At 42.0% G+C, this 18,700-nt stretch overlaps 2 protein-coding genes across 3 annotated transcripts in view; one reads left to right on the top strand and one right to left on the bottom strand.

Moving 5' to 3' along the window:
* Window positions 1–374: 374 nt before the first annotated feature.
* Window positions 375–12,721, bottom strand: LOC139749557 (uncharacterized). Of its 2 annotated transcripts, none has more exons than XM_071663568.1 (9): window positions 12,420–12,721; window positions 10,506–10,678; window positions 7,607–7,694; window positions 6,373–6,556; window positions 5,261–5,532; window positions 4,885–5,019; window positions 3,347–3,571; window positions 1,930–2,038; window positions 375–1,184 (listed from the first exon to the last, which is right to left on the bottom strand). In XM_071663568.1, exons 1-9 carry the CDS (start codon window positions 12,618–12,620, stop codon window positions 1,006–1,008), a joined length of 1,566 nt encoding a protein of 521 aa, XP_071519669.1. In that variant the 5' UTR covers window positions 12,621–12,721; the 3' UTR covers window positions 375–1,005. The 2 variants fall into 2 exon arrangements, with proteins under 2 accessions (XP_071519669.1, XP_071519670.1); XM_071663569.1 differs by having other exon boundaries at window positions 5,261–5,523; window positions 12,420–12,720.
* A 3,819-nt stretch (window positions 12,722–16,540) lies between these two features.
* Megf8 (multiple EGF like domains 8) overlaps window positions 16,541–18,700 on the top strand; it is an 85,534-nt gene continuing 83,374 nt past the window's right edge. Inside the window, exon 1 of the mRNA XM_071663563.1 lies at window positions 16,541–17,853. Within this exon, the coding sequence (XP_071519664.1) occupies window positions 17,673–17,853 (181 nt within the window). The 5' untranslated portion in view covers window positions 16,541–17,672. The remainder of the gene's footprint in view (window positions 17,854–18,700) is intronic.

The raw sequence follows: 18,700 nt of genomic DNA, 5'->3' as shown, positions 1-18,700 counted from the left end.
GCAACGACGTGTTAATCACTAGGCTTAACCAGGGTAATAATGAGGTGGTTTAGGGAAACAAAATGTATAAATCTGTTGGGTTTGGCTGTGTATGGTGGACTGTGGTTCTAGTACTTTCCTCTTAACACTAAAGAGAGAGAGAGAGAGAGAGGATGTCTGCAAATGAGGCCATTTTTCATTTGTTCCTGACACTACGTCTTTAATCAAAGTGGGGCGAGACAATTACAGAGGCATAACAAGACACACTGCTAAATACTTGACCTCAATTGCTCTTCCACAGATTTTTTTTAATGGTGATTATACATGTAGGAGATGAAGAGAGCGAAATACGAACATGAAATGGTATACACGTTTAGAAAAATGACACAACGAAAACAATTAACGATTTTTATCACACATTCTTATAGCAACTGCTAAATTAAGGTCACACTAATAATTACATTAATTATTTGTTTCTCTGTTGTATATACATTTCAGAATCATCAAAAGACTGTCATATCAAGACACTAACATTCCTAATTAAATACTTAAATAAATAACTGAGGCAGTTTTTGGTATTATCGTCCGATAATTACTTTATAACTTTGCTACAAAATTTTCCCGCTACAAAATATTTTACAAATCTAATAACGTTCTTTTTTTACAAATAAAATCTGGCAATATTTCTTTATAATCCAACAGTGAATTACAAGTTTTAATCATAAAACTGAAAATAAATTAACATTTTCTCACATAATTCTTTATGAAAACTTCAATTTTTACAAATTTGGAACATATATCAATAATTTTCCCATCATTATCTACCCAGTATCTTTCGAAGGTATATATATATATATATATATATATATATATATATATATATATATATATATATATCCTTCTACAATTAACCATCTTTTTAAAGATAAAATGCACCCCTTCCCTACCTTTCCTTTCCCCCCCCCCTCTCTCTCTCTCTCTCTCTCTCTCTCTCTCTCTCTCTCTCTCTCTCAGTCTCTCTCTCTCTCAGTTGTGGAGCATGACGTCCCTGATCCAGGGGATGTAGTTGACCACCTTGGTGTACACGCCGTACTTGTCCCTGTCCCCACACCCTTCGCCGAAGGAGGTCACGCCGTGCACCCGCCACACGCCGCCCTCCGCGCCCTCCGCCTCCTCCTGGCACACCAGGGGACCCCCGGAATCACCTGAGGGAGCAGCAGGAGGAGAGATAAGGATTCCCAGGTGAGATAAGAAGGAGCATTTTACGAGGGTAATGGATTATAGTGAAATGATCAATATTCACGGGTGTGGTTTCTCACGAAAATTAAAACCAGAATTAAAAGCTAAACATTATTAAGTAAACTAGGGTAATATATATATATATATATATATATATATATATATATATATATATATATATATATATATCAGTCAATCACTTTACCATCAAAAAGAAATCATATATATCATTATTATTATTATTTTGCTTTGTCGCTGTCCCCCGCGTTAGCGAGGTAGCGCAAGGAAACACGAAAGAATGGCCCAACCCGCCCCCATACACATGTATATACATACACGTCCACACACGCAATTATACATACCTATACATCTCAACGTATACATATACACACACACAGACATATACACATATACACATGTACATAATTCATACTGTCTGCCTTTATTCATTCCCATCGCCACCTCGCCACACATGGAATAACATCCCCCTCCCCCCTGTGTGCGAGGTAGCGCTAGGAAAAGACAACAAAGGCCCCATTCGTTCACATTCAGAGAACATTAGACCACAAACCATTAAAAAAAGAAAAAAAAATTGAGGACACCGATAAATACAAACGCCAAAACTTTATAAAGCAGTTCCAGTAACAGACAACAGACTGACTTAGAGAGAGAGAGAGAGAGAGACATTTGGAATGTAATTATCTTCCTTACCGGAGCAAGTGTCGTAGTGACCTTTCCTGTAGCCGGCACAGATGTGGTTGTTGGTGATGGGGTGGTCTGGGTAGGCCTTCCTACACGACGCCCTGGTCACGATGGGGACCTGCGGTGGGAGGGAGAGAGAGAGAGAGAAGAACAGGTATTACAAGAAGCAAAGGGAGAGAGAGAGAGATAGAAGGTGGGAATTGCTATATAGGGTGATGAACAAAGGTGAGAGAGAGAGAGAGAAGACAAGGTATTACAAGAAGCAAAGAGAGAGAGAGAGAGATAGAAGGTGGGAATTGCTGTATAGGGTGATGAACAAAGGTGAGAGAGAGAGAAGAAAAGGTATTGCAAGAAGCAAAGAGAAAGAGAGGGAGAGATAGAAGGTGGGAATTGCTGTACGGGTAATGAACAAAGGAGAGAGAGAGAGAGAGAGAGAGAGAGAGAGAGAGAGAGAGAGAGAGAGAGAGAGAGAAGGAATTACAAGAAACAAAGAAAAGAGAGAGATAGAAAGTGGGAATTGCTGTATAAGGTGATGAACAAAGGAAGGAGAGAGAGAGAGAGAGAGAGGATGATAGAAAATGAACGCATCGAAATGACGGGAACCTAAAGTAGTGTGAGAGCCTATAGTACTATCCTATAGAACATATACATTCCCGTCCTATGGGTTATATATACATTATCCTATAAGATATATATATATATATATATATATATATATATATATATATATATATATATATATATATATATATATATATATATATAACACTATCCTACATGATATATAATAGAATATTAGATTTTCAGGAAAATTATTGACGTAATTCATTAGACTCAAACTAAAATGAATGCCTGACTGGTTTGGTTACCACACGTGAGGATATACATAAAAATATATTACATATTTCTTCCTAATTAAGTTCTAAGAAGCGCAATCGTCCATACCTTACAAGAATATTTCATTATAGCAAAAATGACAACATTTCTCTCTCACCGCAGTTCAAAACTCAAATCAGTAATGCAAAAACCTCCAAGCTCAACCTTCAGTATATATATATATATATATATATATATATATATATATATATATATCTTTCTTTCATACTATTCGCCATTTCTCGCATTAGCAAGGTAGCATTAAGAACAGAGGACTGGGCCTTTGAGGGAATATCCTCACCTGGCCCCCTTCTCTGTTCCTTCTTTTGTAAAAATAAAAAAAAGAGAGAGAGAGATAGAGGGGGGGGGGGATATCTAGCCATCCGCTCCCTTCCCTTTTAGTCGCTTTCTACGACACGCATGGAATACGTGGGAAATATTCTTTCTCCCCTATACCCAGGGGCGATATATATATATATATATATATATATATATATATATATATATATATATATATATATATATAGACCAGGAAGAGCCACGTACTTACCCTGGCGCAGTTCAAGACATCAGAACCGAAGATGTGGGTCTCCCGTTCTTTGCCCCAGCCAGCGATCACACACTTGCTCCGCGCTGGCGGAGGCGTCTCTCGCCGGGGGAGACAGGCGCTCCTCACGTACTTGTTGTACCTAACTGCCCGTGGCAGCTTCAGGAGGGCCAGGTCGTGCTCGATGGTTTCCACGTCATACTCGGGGTGCTCGAAGGCCTGCTCGACCTGCGGGAGGACAACTGGATGAGGTACGTGAAGAAAAAACATGTTTCGTACCATCTGTTTGATTACATTTTACTGGGTATTTTTTTTTTGTAGTTGGTTAACGACGTAGCCAAGTGTCGCACGTCTGTGGTAGGGGAATAAAGTAGATAAGAGATATAAGTAGATAAAGTGGGAGTAATAAAGTGGATAAGAGATATAAGTATATAAAGTGGGAAGGAAATACAGTGGATAAGAGATATAAGTAGATAAAGTGGGAGTAATAAAGTGGATAAGAGATATAAGTAGATAAAGTGGGAAGGAAATAAAGTGGATAAGAGATATAAGTAGATAAAGTGGGAGTAATAAAGTGGATAAGAGATATAAATAGATAAAGTGGGAGTAATAAAGTGGATAAGAGATATAAATAGATAAAATGGGAGTGGAATAAAGTGGATAAGAGATATAAATAGATAAAGTGGGAGTAATAAAGTGCATAAGAGATATAAGTAGATAAAGTGGGAGTGGAATAAAGTGGATAAGAGATATAAGTAGATAAAATGGGAGTGGAATAAAGTGGATAAGAGATATAAGTAGATAAAGTGGGAGTGGAATAAAGTGGATAAGAGGTATAAGTAGGTATAAAGTGGGAGGTGACAAATTAGGTACTTATTTAAGTGTGCGACAGATTTCTAGTGGGTTTTCAGTAGCGACATGTATTGACCAGACGTGTATATATATTGAGGGAAGAGAGGAAATATGAGCAACTACAGCTGGTCAAATTCACCACTTCTATACTCCCACTTCACTCCCACTTCCTCCTGTTCCTTACTCAACTGGTTATATTTACCACTTCTATACTCCCACTTCACTCCCACTTCCTCCTGTTCCTCACTCAACTGGTTATATTTACCACTTCTATACTCCCACTTCACTCCCACTTCCTCCTGTTCCTCACTCAACTGGTTATATTTACCACTTCTATACTCCCACTTCACTCCCACTTCCTCACTCAACTGGTTAGGTTTACAGAATCTATCGTCTAGCCACCCACCACCGACCCCCTTGACTCTATCCCCTAACTATCTATCAATACGAGTCATCCACTCATACAGTATGTCTATCAGAGTCACAAACACATACGTAAGACGCGACCATCACACACACACACACACACACACACACACACACTGACACACACACACACACACACACATACACACACACACACACACACACACACACACACATACATACACACACTGACACACACACACACTGACACACACACACACACACACACCACCTGGAACAGCTTGGGGGTCCAGTGGACTTACCCTCATTTCAATTTCCCTGCTGTCGTAGGCGCGGAGGTCGTGCTCCGCCAGCCGCACGTACAGCCGCTTGCGGATGCAGTGCGCAGCCGTGAGGATCCACCGGGGCGCAATGAGGGTCCCGCCACAGAAGGTCTCCTGCAGCAGACACGTGAGGTGAGCCAGGCGCACGTGAGCGAACGAATGACGGGAGAGAAAATGGCGGGAGATTTAGTAAGTTGTCATAATGAACACACACACACACACACACACACACACATACACACACACACGCACACACACACACACACACACACACACACACACACACACACACACACGTAGATCGAAGAGGGGAAAACATCCCATCTTGCCAGCCTTGTGTTGGCGGGAAACTGACCTTAAATCTGTTGAGAATGGCCACCTGCCACGGCCACTCGCCCTTCCTGGCCTCCCGCCCTCCAATGATCCTCAGGAAGTCCTCCCGCACGTTCACCTTCTTGCGGCCACACTCCTCCACCTCCTCCTCCACCTCCTCCACCTCCACCACCTCCTCCACCTCCTCCTGCTCGTCCACTACCTCATGGTAATCTAGGTCGTCATAGCCCAGGTCAGTGTGCGCCTCCTCGCCGTCAGCCATTTCGTTTAGGAAGTCTGACCAACCTGAAATGACTTTCAATAGACACTGAAACGTAGATTCATAGACACTGAAACGTAGATACAGTGAATACAAGTAGACAAAACAGCAATATGCCGTGGTGTATCTCCTCCAAGACCGCTACACTGCGAGTGAAAAGTCACCTTTTAGTAAGACTGTACAAAAGCACAGTACAGCCTTATCCATCAACTTTCTTTTGTTTTCCTTTTTAACTACAGTGGGGTTCATCCTGTCCCTCGCTACCCAGTCTGGTGTTGTAGGCTCAGACTACGTAAACTGCTGAAGATAATGGTTGTGAAGAGACCCTTGGGTTAATATGATTTAAGAAGCACTTAAAATTGTGGCTATAGCTGCTTAAGATGGCCGTAAAGAGATCCCTGGGTTAATTATTTCTGTAACTATAATTGTAGCTGCTTAATTAAGATGGTGGTTGCGGAGATGCGATGGAGATGCTATGAGACTATTTTTCTTTCATATATATATATATATATATATATATATATATATATATATATATATATATATATATATATATATATATATACACACCTCCGTACCACTTCTATTTCCACCCTTCCATACTCTCCCCCTTCACCGGGTCCACTCCATTCCTTTACCCATACTTTAATTTCCCCACCCCTCTTACAGTCCTCACCCCACGCATACACACACACCCACCCTCTCCTCCTCACCCCACGCACACACACACACACCCACCCTCTCCTTCTCACCCCACACACACACACCCTCTCCTCTTCACCCACACACACACACACACACACACACCCTCTCCTCCTCACCCCACACACACACACACCCTCTCCTCCCCACACCCCGCACACACCCACACTCACCATAGTCATAGTAGTCCCCGAACATGTTGTCTCCGATGTTAGGGTAAAGCTCTTCCTCATTCGAACCCCCCAGGTGGAGGTAGTCCGGCACGTAGTCTGGGTCAGCTTGCGTGTCGTCAACGAACACCTCTTCCTCGTTATCTTCAATGATGGTGTAGCCTTCTTCAGTCAGGTACTCCAACACCTGCAAGAGGAGGAAGAGGAGGAGGAGGAGGAAGAGGAGGAGGAAGAGGAAGAGGAGGAGGAGGAGCAGGAGGAGGAGGAGCAGGATGAGGAGGAAGAGGAGGAGGAGGAGGAGGAGGAAGAGGAGGAGGAGGAGGAATGCGGTGTTGAGTTCTCGACATACCAATATGTCTGGTCGTCTGTTGGTTAAACAGAGGGTTGTGTCGACGAAAGGAGGGAGAAGGGCGCCGGCGCGGGAGACGAGAGAGAGAGAGAGAGAGAGAGAGAGAGAGAGAGAGAGAGAGAGAGAGAGAGAGAGAGAACACGAGGAACACTCATGCTAATAAAGGAAGAACAGGAGAAGAGGTTCATCATCATCCACGGACAAAGAGAGAGGTACATCAGCCAACCAGGGAGGGAAACCAAAAGAGACATATGTATATATATATATATATATATATATATATATATATATATATATATATATATATAAAATAGCAGCCACTACCTACCTACGACTACACTTAGGCTTTCACACGAAAACCTTGTAGTTCTCAACATTCTCCTCTCGCACCTGTCACTCACCATGTTCTTCTCCTCTGCTTGAATAGTATAGCTACACCATCCTCTGCTGTGTGTCCCCCCCAAACCATGAATCTAAATCTTTTGTGACATCATCCCCAGCTTATCCCCCTGGGGGAACATAGTCTTTGGTTCTGACGGCAAAAACTCTTTCCCCAAATGCCTAAACCAAGGATCCCCAACTCCATTTAGTCACCGTTCTAACAATGTCTCCCTCCTGACTTTAGGCTGGTTAAGTCCTCCTAACTACCTGCAAGTTGTGACTTCTTTCTAATATTATCTCTAACTTATCCCGTTGTCGTTTCTAAATTTCCCATTTTCGTTGTCTCCTCTGCTTCCTCTTCGACATGCACAGCTCATGCTATGACGCGTCTGTGCCTCTCTCTCTCTCTCTCTCTCTCTCTCTCTCTCTCTCTCTCTCTCTCTCTCTCTCTCTCTCTCTCTCTCTCCCAACCCCCCCCCCCCCACACACACACAGAAGAAGACCTACCGTGCTTTCACAAACAGACCCAGGGGCGTAGCAGAAGGCCTCTTCCATCAGTGGCTCGTCACCACACAGGTTCTGGTACACGCAGCCTCTGCAAACGATGGTTCCAGCTGCTATTAAGGTCAACTTAGGGCGTCTGACACACACACACACACACACACACACACACACACACACACACACACACACACACACACACAGTGACGCAGGGAAGGTCTCTGGTCTGCAAGTATGGCATTCCATGAGAGGGTACATGATTGCAAAGGGGGAGACAATATTGTCTGTACTTACCATACTACACAGAAGGGATGTTATCATCATCATCATCTGAGTGTTTCTAATGGCCTGATTATAGGTGGAGGTGAATGGTGGCATTCGATGTCGAAGGTCATCCCTGACCTAAGACCTGTCTTAATGCTCTGGGTTCTCCACTACTACCAGGTTAGAGAGAGAGAGAGAGAGAGAGAGAGAGAGAGAGAGAGAGAGAGAGAGAGAGAGAGAGAGAGAGAGAGAGGAGGGTGTCCAGGGGTGCATGTGAATACTACTGAGTCTAAATGTGGACTTGTCTTCTCATTTGGTCTGGTTTAGTCCCGGGTGGGTGGGAGGGCTGGCTGGCTAACTGCCTGTTCGTTCTCCTTCCTATCATTGTCCTGGGCACTTTGGGCTGCCTTCCAGGTCATGTTAGGTCACTGAGCGTCTGTTGGGTCTGTTTCTAATAAGGTTCACACAGGAGATTGTACTAACGCGTTGGGGTCTTTCCACTGCCGAGAGTAGATGAATTTAGGAATAATTGATAAAGTTCTTTTTTAGGGGGAAAACATGAGAAATGGGTTATTTAAGGGGTCAGACCAGCTCTTCCTTTACGACTGGCTGGTCAGTTAACCTTGTTTCTCAAGGTTACTGTCTTCTGCAAGTGCACAAACACACACACACACACACACACACACACACACACACACACAAATCTTAGAGACGTCATTTTCATAATGATCGTATCATTTTCAGGACCGTTATTAATAACTTATATATTGTGGCTTGATGGCAAGATTAATAGAATATATAACTTGTCTATCTACAATACCTTAATGACCTTTACGACAATGCCTATATCAGTAAACACCGTTGAAAACATTTACCAAGAATTGAAAACCGTATCTCAAAATTTTCGAGTCTCTATGATCATTTGAATCCTGTCTCCCAGACCAACAGATATACACCAGTTTCCCTCCTAGATCAACAGATATACACCAGTTTCCCCTCCAAGATCAACAGATATACACCAGTTTCCCTCCTAGATCAACAGATATACACCAGTTCCCCTCCTAGATCAACAGATATACACCACTTCCCCTCCTAGATCAACAGATATACACCACTACCCCTCCTAGATCAACAGATATACACCACTTCCCCTCCTAGATCAACAGATATACACCACTCCCCCTCCTAGATCAACATATATACACCACTTCCCCTCCTAGATCAACATATATACACCACTCCCCCTCCTAGATCAACAGATATACACCACTTCCCCTCCTAGATCAACATATATACACCACTTCCCCTCCTAGATCAACATATATACACCACTCCCCCTCCTAGATCAACAGATATACACCACTCCCCCTCCTAGATCAACATATATACACCACTTCCCCTCCTAGATTAACAGATATACACCACTTCCCCTCCTAGATCAACATATATACACCACTTCCCCTCCTAGATCAACAGATATACACCACTCCCCCTCCTAGATCAACAGACACACCTGTTTCCCTCCTAGATCAACAGATATACACCAGTTTCCCTCCTAGATTAACAGATATACACCAGTTCCCCTCCTAGATCAACAGATATATACACCACTTCCCCTCCTAGATCAACAGATATATACACCTGTTCTCCCTCCTTCCTAGAACAAAGGGTTAAACACACATCAGCACCAGCTCTATTTGATCAATACATCCCAGCAAACACGTATACATACCCAAATCGACATGCGTGTCTGTCTCAACCATCTGTATATGTATACATACCATCTTGGACACCCATTTCATCCTAACGACTAATTCAAGAGTCGTAATGATCATTGGCGGGGTGGCGGCGAGAGTGGATGAAGGCAGGGAGTATGGATGTGTACATGTGTATATATGTCTGTGTATGTATATGTATGTATATGAGCGTGTGTGGGCGTTTGTGTATATACATGTGCATGTGGGTGGGTTGGGCCATTCTTGTTTTGTTTGCTTGCGCTACTTCGCTAATGTGAGAGACGGTGCTTAAGTGTAATAATATATATATATATATATATATATATATATATATATATATATATATATATATATATATATATATTAAACCTAATCGCTATCTCCCGCGTCAGCGAGGTAGCGCAGGGAAACCGACGGGGAATGGCCTAACCCACCCACATACACATGTATATACATATATAATTTCGACGTCTGATCTTTGATCAAAGGTTAGCTGACGCTGCAGATAGACTCTAAACCTCGCGAACTTTAAAAGCGTGGCGTGAATCTTTACCCTTTAAGTGAACTCTGACCTCCGGGATCACAGCCACCGCCATGGAGTCGGACCGTAGGTGGTGAACGCATCCAACTGAACCCAGACGCGTCAACGAACCCAGTACCACTGAATATTCCCCACTTTCGCGCGCCCCCCCCGTAGTAACTCAAAAGCCTAAAATAATATTATTTCCTCATATTTTCGCATAAGTGGGAATTTTTTTTATTACTTATATCGTAATATTAAATAAAGTCTTTAGAATGGAATACTTTTTCAAGAAGAATTATATATAATAAAAGGTTTACATTATCGCTAAATGTTTGTTGTTTTTTGTTTTTGTTTGTCGTAGGAGTTACTTGGTATGACCGACCTGGCTCTCCTAGTGACACAGGAGCGGGTGCACCGTCCCCACGGCGTGTCCTCCTCGTACAGGAAGGAGGCGAGAGTGATTGCATTGGGGTCAGCGTGTTCGTCCTCCACTACGATGACGACCGTAGGCTCGGCTTGGCTCCCCTTGCGACACTGTCTCCTCCGGCATTTCTTCTGTTCGTCCCAACAGAAAACGGGAAGACTTTTAGAGAAACTGAAGGAGGGATTTATAGAAAATTGGGAGGGATTCAGAGGAAATTGGGAGGGATCCGGAGGAAAATGGGAGGGACTCAGAGGAAAATGGGAAGGATTCAGAGGGAAATGGGAGGAATTCTGAGGAAAATGGGAGGGATTCAGAGGAAATTGGGAGGGATTCTGAGAAACATGGGAGGGATTCAGAAGAAAATGGGAGGGATTCAGAGGAAAATGGGAGGAATTCTGAGATGGGAGGGATTCAGAGGGAAATGGAGGGAATTCAGAGGAAAATGGGAGGAATTTTGAGAAAATGGAAGGAATTCGGAGGAAAATGGGAGGAATTCTGAGAGAAAATGGAAGGAATTCAGAGGAAAATGGGAGACATTCTGAGAAAATGGGAGGGATTCAGAGGGGAAATGGGAGGAAATTGAGAAAACGGGAGGAATTCAGAGAAAAATGGGAGGAATACACAGAACCTCTTAAAGTGGAGAAATTAGCCTAGCAGTAGCAATCCCGCCTGTTACACGGGGTCCCGGGTTCGATCCTGGCTGTTGGAAGTTTGTATGTTCTATGAAGGTGCACGTTCATATGCACTTTGTTCATATATATATATATATATATATATATATATATATATATATATATATATATATTTTTTTTTTTTTTTTTTTTTTTTTTTTTTTACTTTGTCGCTGTCTCCCGCGTTTGCGAGGTAGCGCAAGGAAACAGACGAAAGAAATGGCCCAACCCCCCCCCCCCCCCATACACATGTATATACATACGTCCACACACGCAAATATACATACCTACACAGCTTTCCATGGTTTACCCCAGACGCTTCACATGCCTTGATTCAATCCACTGACAGCACGTCAGCCCCGGTATACCACATCGCTCCAATTCACTCTATTCCTTGCCCTCCTTTCACCCTCCTGCATGTTCAGGCCCCGATCACACAAAATCTTTTTCACTCCATCTTTCCACCTCCAATTTGGTCTCCCTCTTCTCCTTGTTCCCTCCACCTCCGACACATATATCCTCTTGGTCAATCTTTCCTCACTCATCCTCTCCATGTGTCCAAACCACTTCAAAACACCCTCTTCTGCTCTCTCAACCACGTTCTTTTTATTTCCACACATCTCTCTTACCCTTACGTTACTCACTCGATCAAACCACCTCACACCACACATTGTCCTCAAACATCTCATTTCCAGCACATCCATCCTCCTGCGCACAACTCTATCCATAGCCCACGTCTCGCAACCATACAACATTGTTGGAACCACTATTCCTTCAAACATACCCATTTTTGCTTTCCGAGATAATGTTCTCGACTTCCACACATTCTTCAAGGCCCCCAGAATTTTCGCCCCCTCCCCCACCCTATGATCCACTTCCACATATATATATATATATATATATATATATATATATATATCACTGTCATCCTAGATAGGAATCGAACCCCGCACCATTTGAATGAATGCTGGTAACGCTAACCACTCGGCTATGCTCGCCCCTTAAGAATATGAATAATCGATTACCAGTAATATATATATATATATATATATATATATATATATATATATATATATATATATATATATATATATATATATATATATATTTCATACTATTCGCCATTTCCCGCGTTAGCGAGGTAGCGTTAAGAACAGAGGGACTGGGCCTTTTAGGGAATATAATCATAGAACCTCCTCACCTCGTCTGTGATGCGTCCACCGTCGTCCAAGATATCCATCAGATTGATCAAACTATTCCTAATGGCGTCCACTTCCCCTGGAAGTAATCCACCCATGTATCCCGCTGCCTTGCCTCCCGCTCCTCGTCGTGGAGAGGCGAGGGAGACGTGGGCACCGATGCACGTCAGGAAGAAGATCGCGATCCGGAGGGAGACAGACATGGTGTTTAAGTGGCGAGGGAGAGGGACAGAGAGGGAGGAGAGAGAGGTTATGAGTGGACCAAGGTCTCAAAATCTCAGGTCGTCCGACCCTCTCAACTGATTAGCTGTAGTCAGCTGGTGTGGCTATTTGGGAGCATTCGTAATGTTACGAAGATGATCTATTAAACACAATTAAATGTGTTTACTGATATATTTAAATTTTTTTCATAATATATCCAGTCAGATAGGCATGCGAATCATTGTTTTAATTGTAGTATACATCAAGTGGGCGACTTTTCCCTATGTGAGTTAATCTTGAACCGAGTGTCTGTTATCTGTAGTGATAAGGACTCCACAACACTCAGGTATCTAGCTATGGGCGGTGTCACACGGGGGAGGGCACACTTTTACTGGCGAATTTTCTCCCGGGAACGAGCTCGTTCCTCGTGCAAGGCAGGTGGTTCCCGGCCTAAATATGTAGTCTGATATAAGGGTCATTAGTATTTTCCCCTTCCATTGTGTCGGAAAACTCCAGAAAGTCAAATGAGCATTAAGATTATAATTAAGTGAAAATAAGAATGTTTGTCAGATACTAGTATTTTTAAGATGAACTTTAATAGTATTGTTATGCAGGAATACACGCTTTTTATATCAAAATTCCAAATAGATTATTTATCTCTTGATTTGAATGCTCTTTGTTGACATATTTCATTGCTAAAGGCCACAAAATAGGTCCTTCACTTTCGGATTTTCTCTTAGCCAGCCAATCCTACTTCCATTTCTGTTTACTCTTCTTCTATCGCATGATTAAATATATAATACAAAATACAGCAACTGTCACCTCCATACCCCAAGTTGGGAGCAATATTGTTTGTGTTGTTTTGACGAAGTGGCAACTCGAAAGCTGTGCGGGGTCAGCTCATGTGGCTGAATTTGCCGCTGTTCCGAGGTAAAGATTGGCCAGAAAAAGTCCCCAATCTTGACACTGGTGTGTGTGTGTGTGTGTGTGTGTGTGTGTGTGTGTGTGTGTGTGTGTGTGTGTGTGTGAACGGTTAATTGATATGACCCCAGAAGTCACCTGACCTCTACTGGGACAAGTCAGGTCAATTGGGGAATGGAGTTGCTTATAACCCTCTGGAGCATGACATGGTATGAAAGGAATATATATATATATATATATATATATATATATATATATATATATATATATATATATATATATATATATTATATATATATATATATATATATATATATATCTTTCTTTTTCATACTATTCGCCATTTCCCGCCTCAGCGAGGTAGCGTTAAGAACAGAGGACTGGGCCTTTGAGGGAATATCCTCACCTGGTTTACAGCCCAATGATCACAAAGGTAGAGTGGATTACAGGCCAATTTTCTCGAAGATTTATAGATTCACAAACTAGTCTCGAATATTTCTTGGTTTACAGCCCACATTTCACAGTTTTTTGAATTTACAGGCAATGTTTTCCAAAAGCTTGCAGATTTACAACCTATTACCCCCAAGAATGTCAACGGACGTAACCCCGTCTCACAACTGAAAATAATGTGGTTACAAATTGATTTCCAGTACATAAAAAAAAAATTTATGGACTCCCTCCCTACCTACATTTCCGAAACAGGAAAGAATTGGGATTTACAATCGTCTGTAACTGGAAAAGTTTACCTCCTAAAATATTGTTTAACAGATAGAGACTTACAGCCTAGCACTACTGTTGAAAAGTCTACGGCCCATCCATCCACTTTTGACAAACAAGAAACTCTACAAACTAAACCGTTCCAGTGGCACAAGATGGGAATCATTTATTATAACCCATATTTGATGGAAGGAAAAATATCCATAGGTTTACAATCCCTGTTTAGCTAAGAAGAAAATATCTATGAACTCATACAACCCTATGTAACTCACACACACACACACACACACACAAAAAGCCTTAAGTTATACAAAATCCTTAATTATTCAACAAAGGATAAAGCTTTATAATTAGTGCAGCAAACATCAGTACTATTAATTATAGACTGGACAAAAATTTAGAAGAAAAGGTATTATTGTATGAGGATTGTAATTTCATTAAATGATGATAACAGGAAACACTTGAAGATAATTATTGCCTGTGGTGAACAGGGGAAAATAAAGTTTGCAACATTCAAAGATTCGATCGTTCTTTCATAAAGTCCATAATGTATAGCTTGGAAGGCGTCCATTTATCTGTAATTAAGCAATGCTAGTTGAGGATAGGTGTACATGGGAGTTAACACACATTGACCACTACTGTTCAACCCTTTAGGTGTGATGACGTGACCTTTGAATTGACCCTCAAAGAGAACAAGCCATTGTAACCTAGAAGCTGTACCGCCATGCCTAGTTCTTTCAGGTCCAGCTGGGCAGCAGGAGCCAAATATTCGCCTTGTGGTAAGATGAAAAGACAAATGTCTTTCTTGCCCTTCCCCTTTCAAAGTTTAGCCTCTAGATCTCGTCAAGTATGTAAATTCTTTCTATCTGATGGTCATTTGGCATATGTTTTGATAAACACTGGTAGTTCTAAAAAAAAAAAAAAAAAGTTTCGTAGCCCAACGACAAGTTCGGATATTTGAATTTCGTGCGTATCCTGCTTCAAGGAGGGCGTTCATGGTAGGAATTTTTCTCTGTCCTTAGAAGTTCTGCAATATTATTTTGTCAATTTTACCATACCAAACAGGTTTTGTCCAATGCCTTTCTGCCCCCGTCTTACCTGATCTGTGATCAAATACCAGTCGTTTCAAGCCTTGACAAACCTCCATTGGAAGTGTGTGGACAGACAACTTCTATTTCCCTTCTAACCCCATCACATTTCTTCAATTACCTTTCTGCAGACCGTGTGTGTGTGCGCCCGCTGTTACTAAATCGACAACCCCAGTGGATCAAAGGTTGATTGACTCCGAGACAGAAGCATCTCACTGAAGGCATTCATTATCAAGCTCAACACTTGACCCTGAGAGGTTTGAAGAGGATGACTTGTTCACTCTACTCACAGACGGTCACTCGCTTCACGGAAGGTGGATGCACGCACACTCTAGACCCCATTATGAATGAACTTCTAGATAGAGTGACTAAGAAATAGGTACTACAGACATTTCAGTACTATCAATATCAAGAGTGCTTATCACCAGATACCATATTTGTGAACAAGAAAGAGTATATTCTGTATTTCAACCAGGCAAAAGCCTTGTATCAGATGTGTAGTATGCCTCTTAAGGCAGTGAGTGGAGCTGTTAAGGTTCCAACGTGTCATTGACGTGCCCTTGGTCTGTTTCCTTCCCTTGATTTTGAATGTTTCTGTTGGAAATCTATAGAGGAGTATGATCTTAACATAATCATGATATAGACAGGGGATTTAAACAGACGAAACTGTGAGTACTATAATGAAAAACAATGGCAAAATCTGCAATACAAGAGAAAAAAAGAGACGGGAGTCATCATCATAAAGAACTTGTCACCAGATCAGCAAGTGAGAAGGATCCTGTTGAGGGTAAACCATATATAAATATATATTTAGGTTCATCGTCAACATTCTCTCCAAGCTCATGGGTTTAAAAGAAATTTAGAACGATATATACATTTGTGCGTTCGCCTTCAACTGGGATGTGCTGCATTAGCAAGGTCTGCTTGCCTGAAGAGCCATATAGAATTGCTGGAAAAAGTTCCAATGGAGTGGAACAAGAATATCTCCAGACAAAAGGAGACGGAACTACGAAGAAAGAAGTGTCTCAGTATCTTGGTAAAACCACACTCCTATACCCGTTTGGGTATAGGAGTGTGGTTCGTAACGGCTGTGTGTTAAATTAGCGACACACTGGTTGTCAAGATTCACCTCCCTAGCCCATGATCGCTGCTGTCTTTTCTTTCCGCCTCACCTACCTGTAAAGTTGATGGCGTTCAGTTATTAAACACACATTCTCCATATAACACATAACGATCAACAGACCAAACATGACTACCTCTCCTACCAGCGGGATCCCTGACACTTCTTTCCCTGTTCCTGCCGTGTATAAAGTTTTTTTCATCGGTGTGTCTGTACTCGCTCTCTCACCTCTCACCACTGCAAAAGAAATTAGACCCCAACTCTGCTATTCCTCATCTTTTCAAAAGAAATTAGACCAACGCTTCAGCGATCATCTCAAAATGCCCATACTGATAAAAAGAAGGAGGGGGACTTGATAACCATGGTATCTTTAGACTAAATTTCTCAGAGGCCATGACACTAACACACAACAGTTGTCCGATGGTGAAGAAGAGTGCAAAATCACTAGGCCGAAATGGAGGTTAGGCAAAGGGAAGAAAATTGAGGGATGTGTGGAAGCATTCATTTAGCAACAAATTTGTAGTAAATCGACTATCAGTAGAAAATCTAAAAATGGCGAATGAAAAAGATTGTGAATAACCCATAAAAAAAACTTACTGTATATAGGCATAGATAGATAGATAAGATCTCTGTATTCCAAATATATATTTTTTTTCGTCCACCTGAGGGTTAAAGTAGGCGCGCAGTGACGTCACGATGGTAGTCGACTAGGGATCGGGTCACCACCGCACAAACAAACCCTTCCTCTATCGCTCCTTATCTCATGTGCCTCCACCTGATACTCTTATCCATTTAGTGACCATGTGAATGAGCTATGAATAATTCAGTCGTGTGGGAACCTGTGAAACCAAGTTTGCAGGGGAGATAATGGGTGAATCACCAATGTTTACTTGGCGTGGTGGTGGTGGTTGGCTGCAGGGTTTGTGTGTACATAGTGCGATTACCATGCAGGTCTATCAGTGAATTTGGTGGTGGATATATCTCTATTTTTGGGGTATTACCCACACCGTAGCACAACCACAGCATTGCACAAGGCTCGTTTAGTCATAAACCAACGGATGGTATATAGCCCCCCCACACACACACACCCTCCACCACCCCTAGGCGAGATGCTAGAGAGGAGCGGACGTCACTGGTGCTGGGATATATTACCCTGTAGACCACAGCCTCAGCACTTCCCATCCTGGCGACTCGCCTGAGCTAGGGAGATGTGGGGATGGTGGTGGCCACTGCTGGTGTTGGTGACTTGGGCACCCGTCGAGTCCTTAGAGTTGTCTGGGGAAAGCTCGTGTAACCGCACACGCCAGGTGTTGACGGGGTCCTGGGGGGTCATCAGTGATGGCCCGGGGATCTACCCCAAAGCATCACATTGCCAGTGGCTTATAAGAGGTATGTTCTTTTAAATTGTATTACGTATGCTTGCGAACCCTATTCCTTCCTTTCGCAGGATATTGCTCGTTAGCATTTGCTCTCTTCACACTCAGCAGAATGAGAACTTGGTTGAAAACCTTTTTTTTTATGTATGCTTAAATGTTGAGTATATTGGTCGCAGTTTTGATTGAGGTTCACTTTAGCTCTGTGCCGAAACTAGTTTTGGGGAAGTCGCTACTTCGTATACGTGCAGTGAAAAGGTTTTGTGATTACAGAATGGCATGCAGAAGACTGATGTATCATAGATTTCATATTGGATGATATCAAAGTAATAGCAGTACATCAGGGAACCTGTACGATTGATTATTCGGAAGTAGGTGAAAAACTAACCGAAGCTACGTAAACCTCACCACTCCATTGCAGTCAAGACTGAGTGTTGAACATTGTTGTCAAAATATGTCACATTTATGATGATGTATCACCAACATGGTGTCTGCTGTCAATAAACAACATGTGAGCAGTCATGCGATCCCCAGCAGAAGACATATATGGTGGTGTTATGATTGTACCATAATTTTAGTTTTTTTTAGGTTTTGTTGATATTTTACAAATGTATTACCAACTGTTAGATTAACTTCATGTTTCCTGGTATAAATAGTCCATATTGCTTGATTTGATATTCAACAAGATATAATGCTCCAATTCATTCTCTTTAACGGTTATGGTATATTATACACCCATAATGTTGCAGAACACAGTTAGTCTATTCAAAAGTATTAGCAGTAGAGAGGTACCCAAAACGATTATCATTGTTAGTTAAGGAGAAGTTTCAGAAATGATTAACTTTTGAGGAAAAGTTGAATTT

The sequence above is a fragment of the Panulirus ornatus genome, chromosome 7, assembly GCF_036320965.1.
Source record: "Panulirus ornatus isolate Po-2019 chromosome 7, ASM3632096v1, whole genome shotgun sequence".
In the NCBI taxonomy this organism is placed as follows: Eukaryota; Metazoa; Arthropoda; class Malacostraca; order Decapoda; family Palinuridae; genus Panulirus; species Panulirus ornatus.
The sequence above is the reverse complement of the archived record's forward strand: the minus strand, read 5'-3'. Positions and strand labels throughout refer to the sequence as shown.

Bases quoted from the DNA above. Each gene is read 5' to 3' on its own strand.
- LOC139749557 (XM_071663568.1), bottom strand. From the start codon at position 12,620: ATGTCTGTCTCCCTCCGGATCGCGATCTTCTTCCTGACGTGCATCGGT. The intron at 5,020-5,260 runs GTCAGTTTCCCG...TGTCTGCTGCAG, and splicing joins CCATTCTCAACAGATTTAAG to GAGACCTTCTGTGGCGGGAC. The intron at 1,185-1,929 runs GTAAGGAAGATA...CTGCTCCCTCAG, and splicing joins TCACTACGACACTTGCTCCG to GTGATTCCGGGGGTCCCCTG.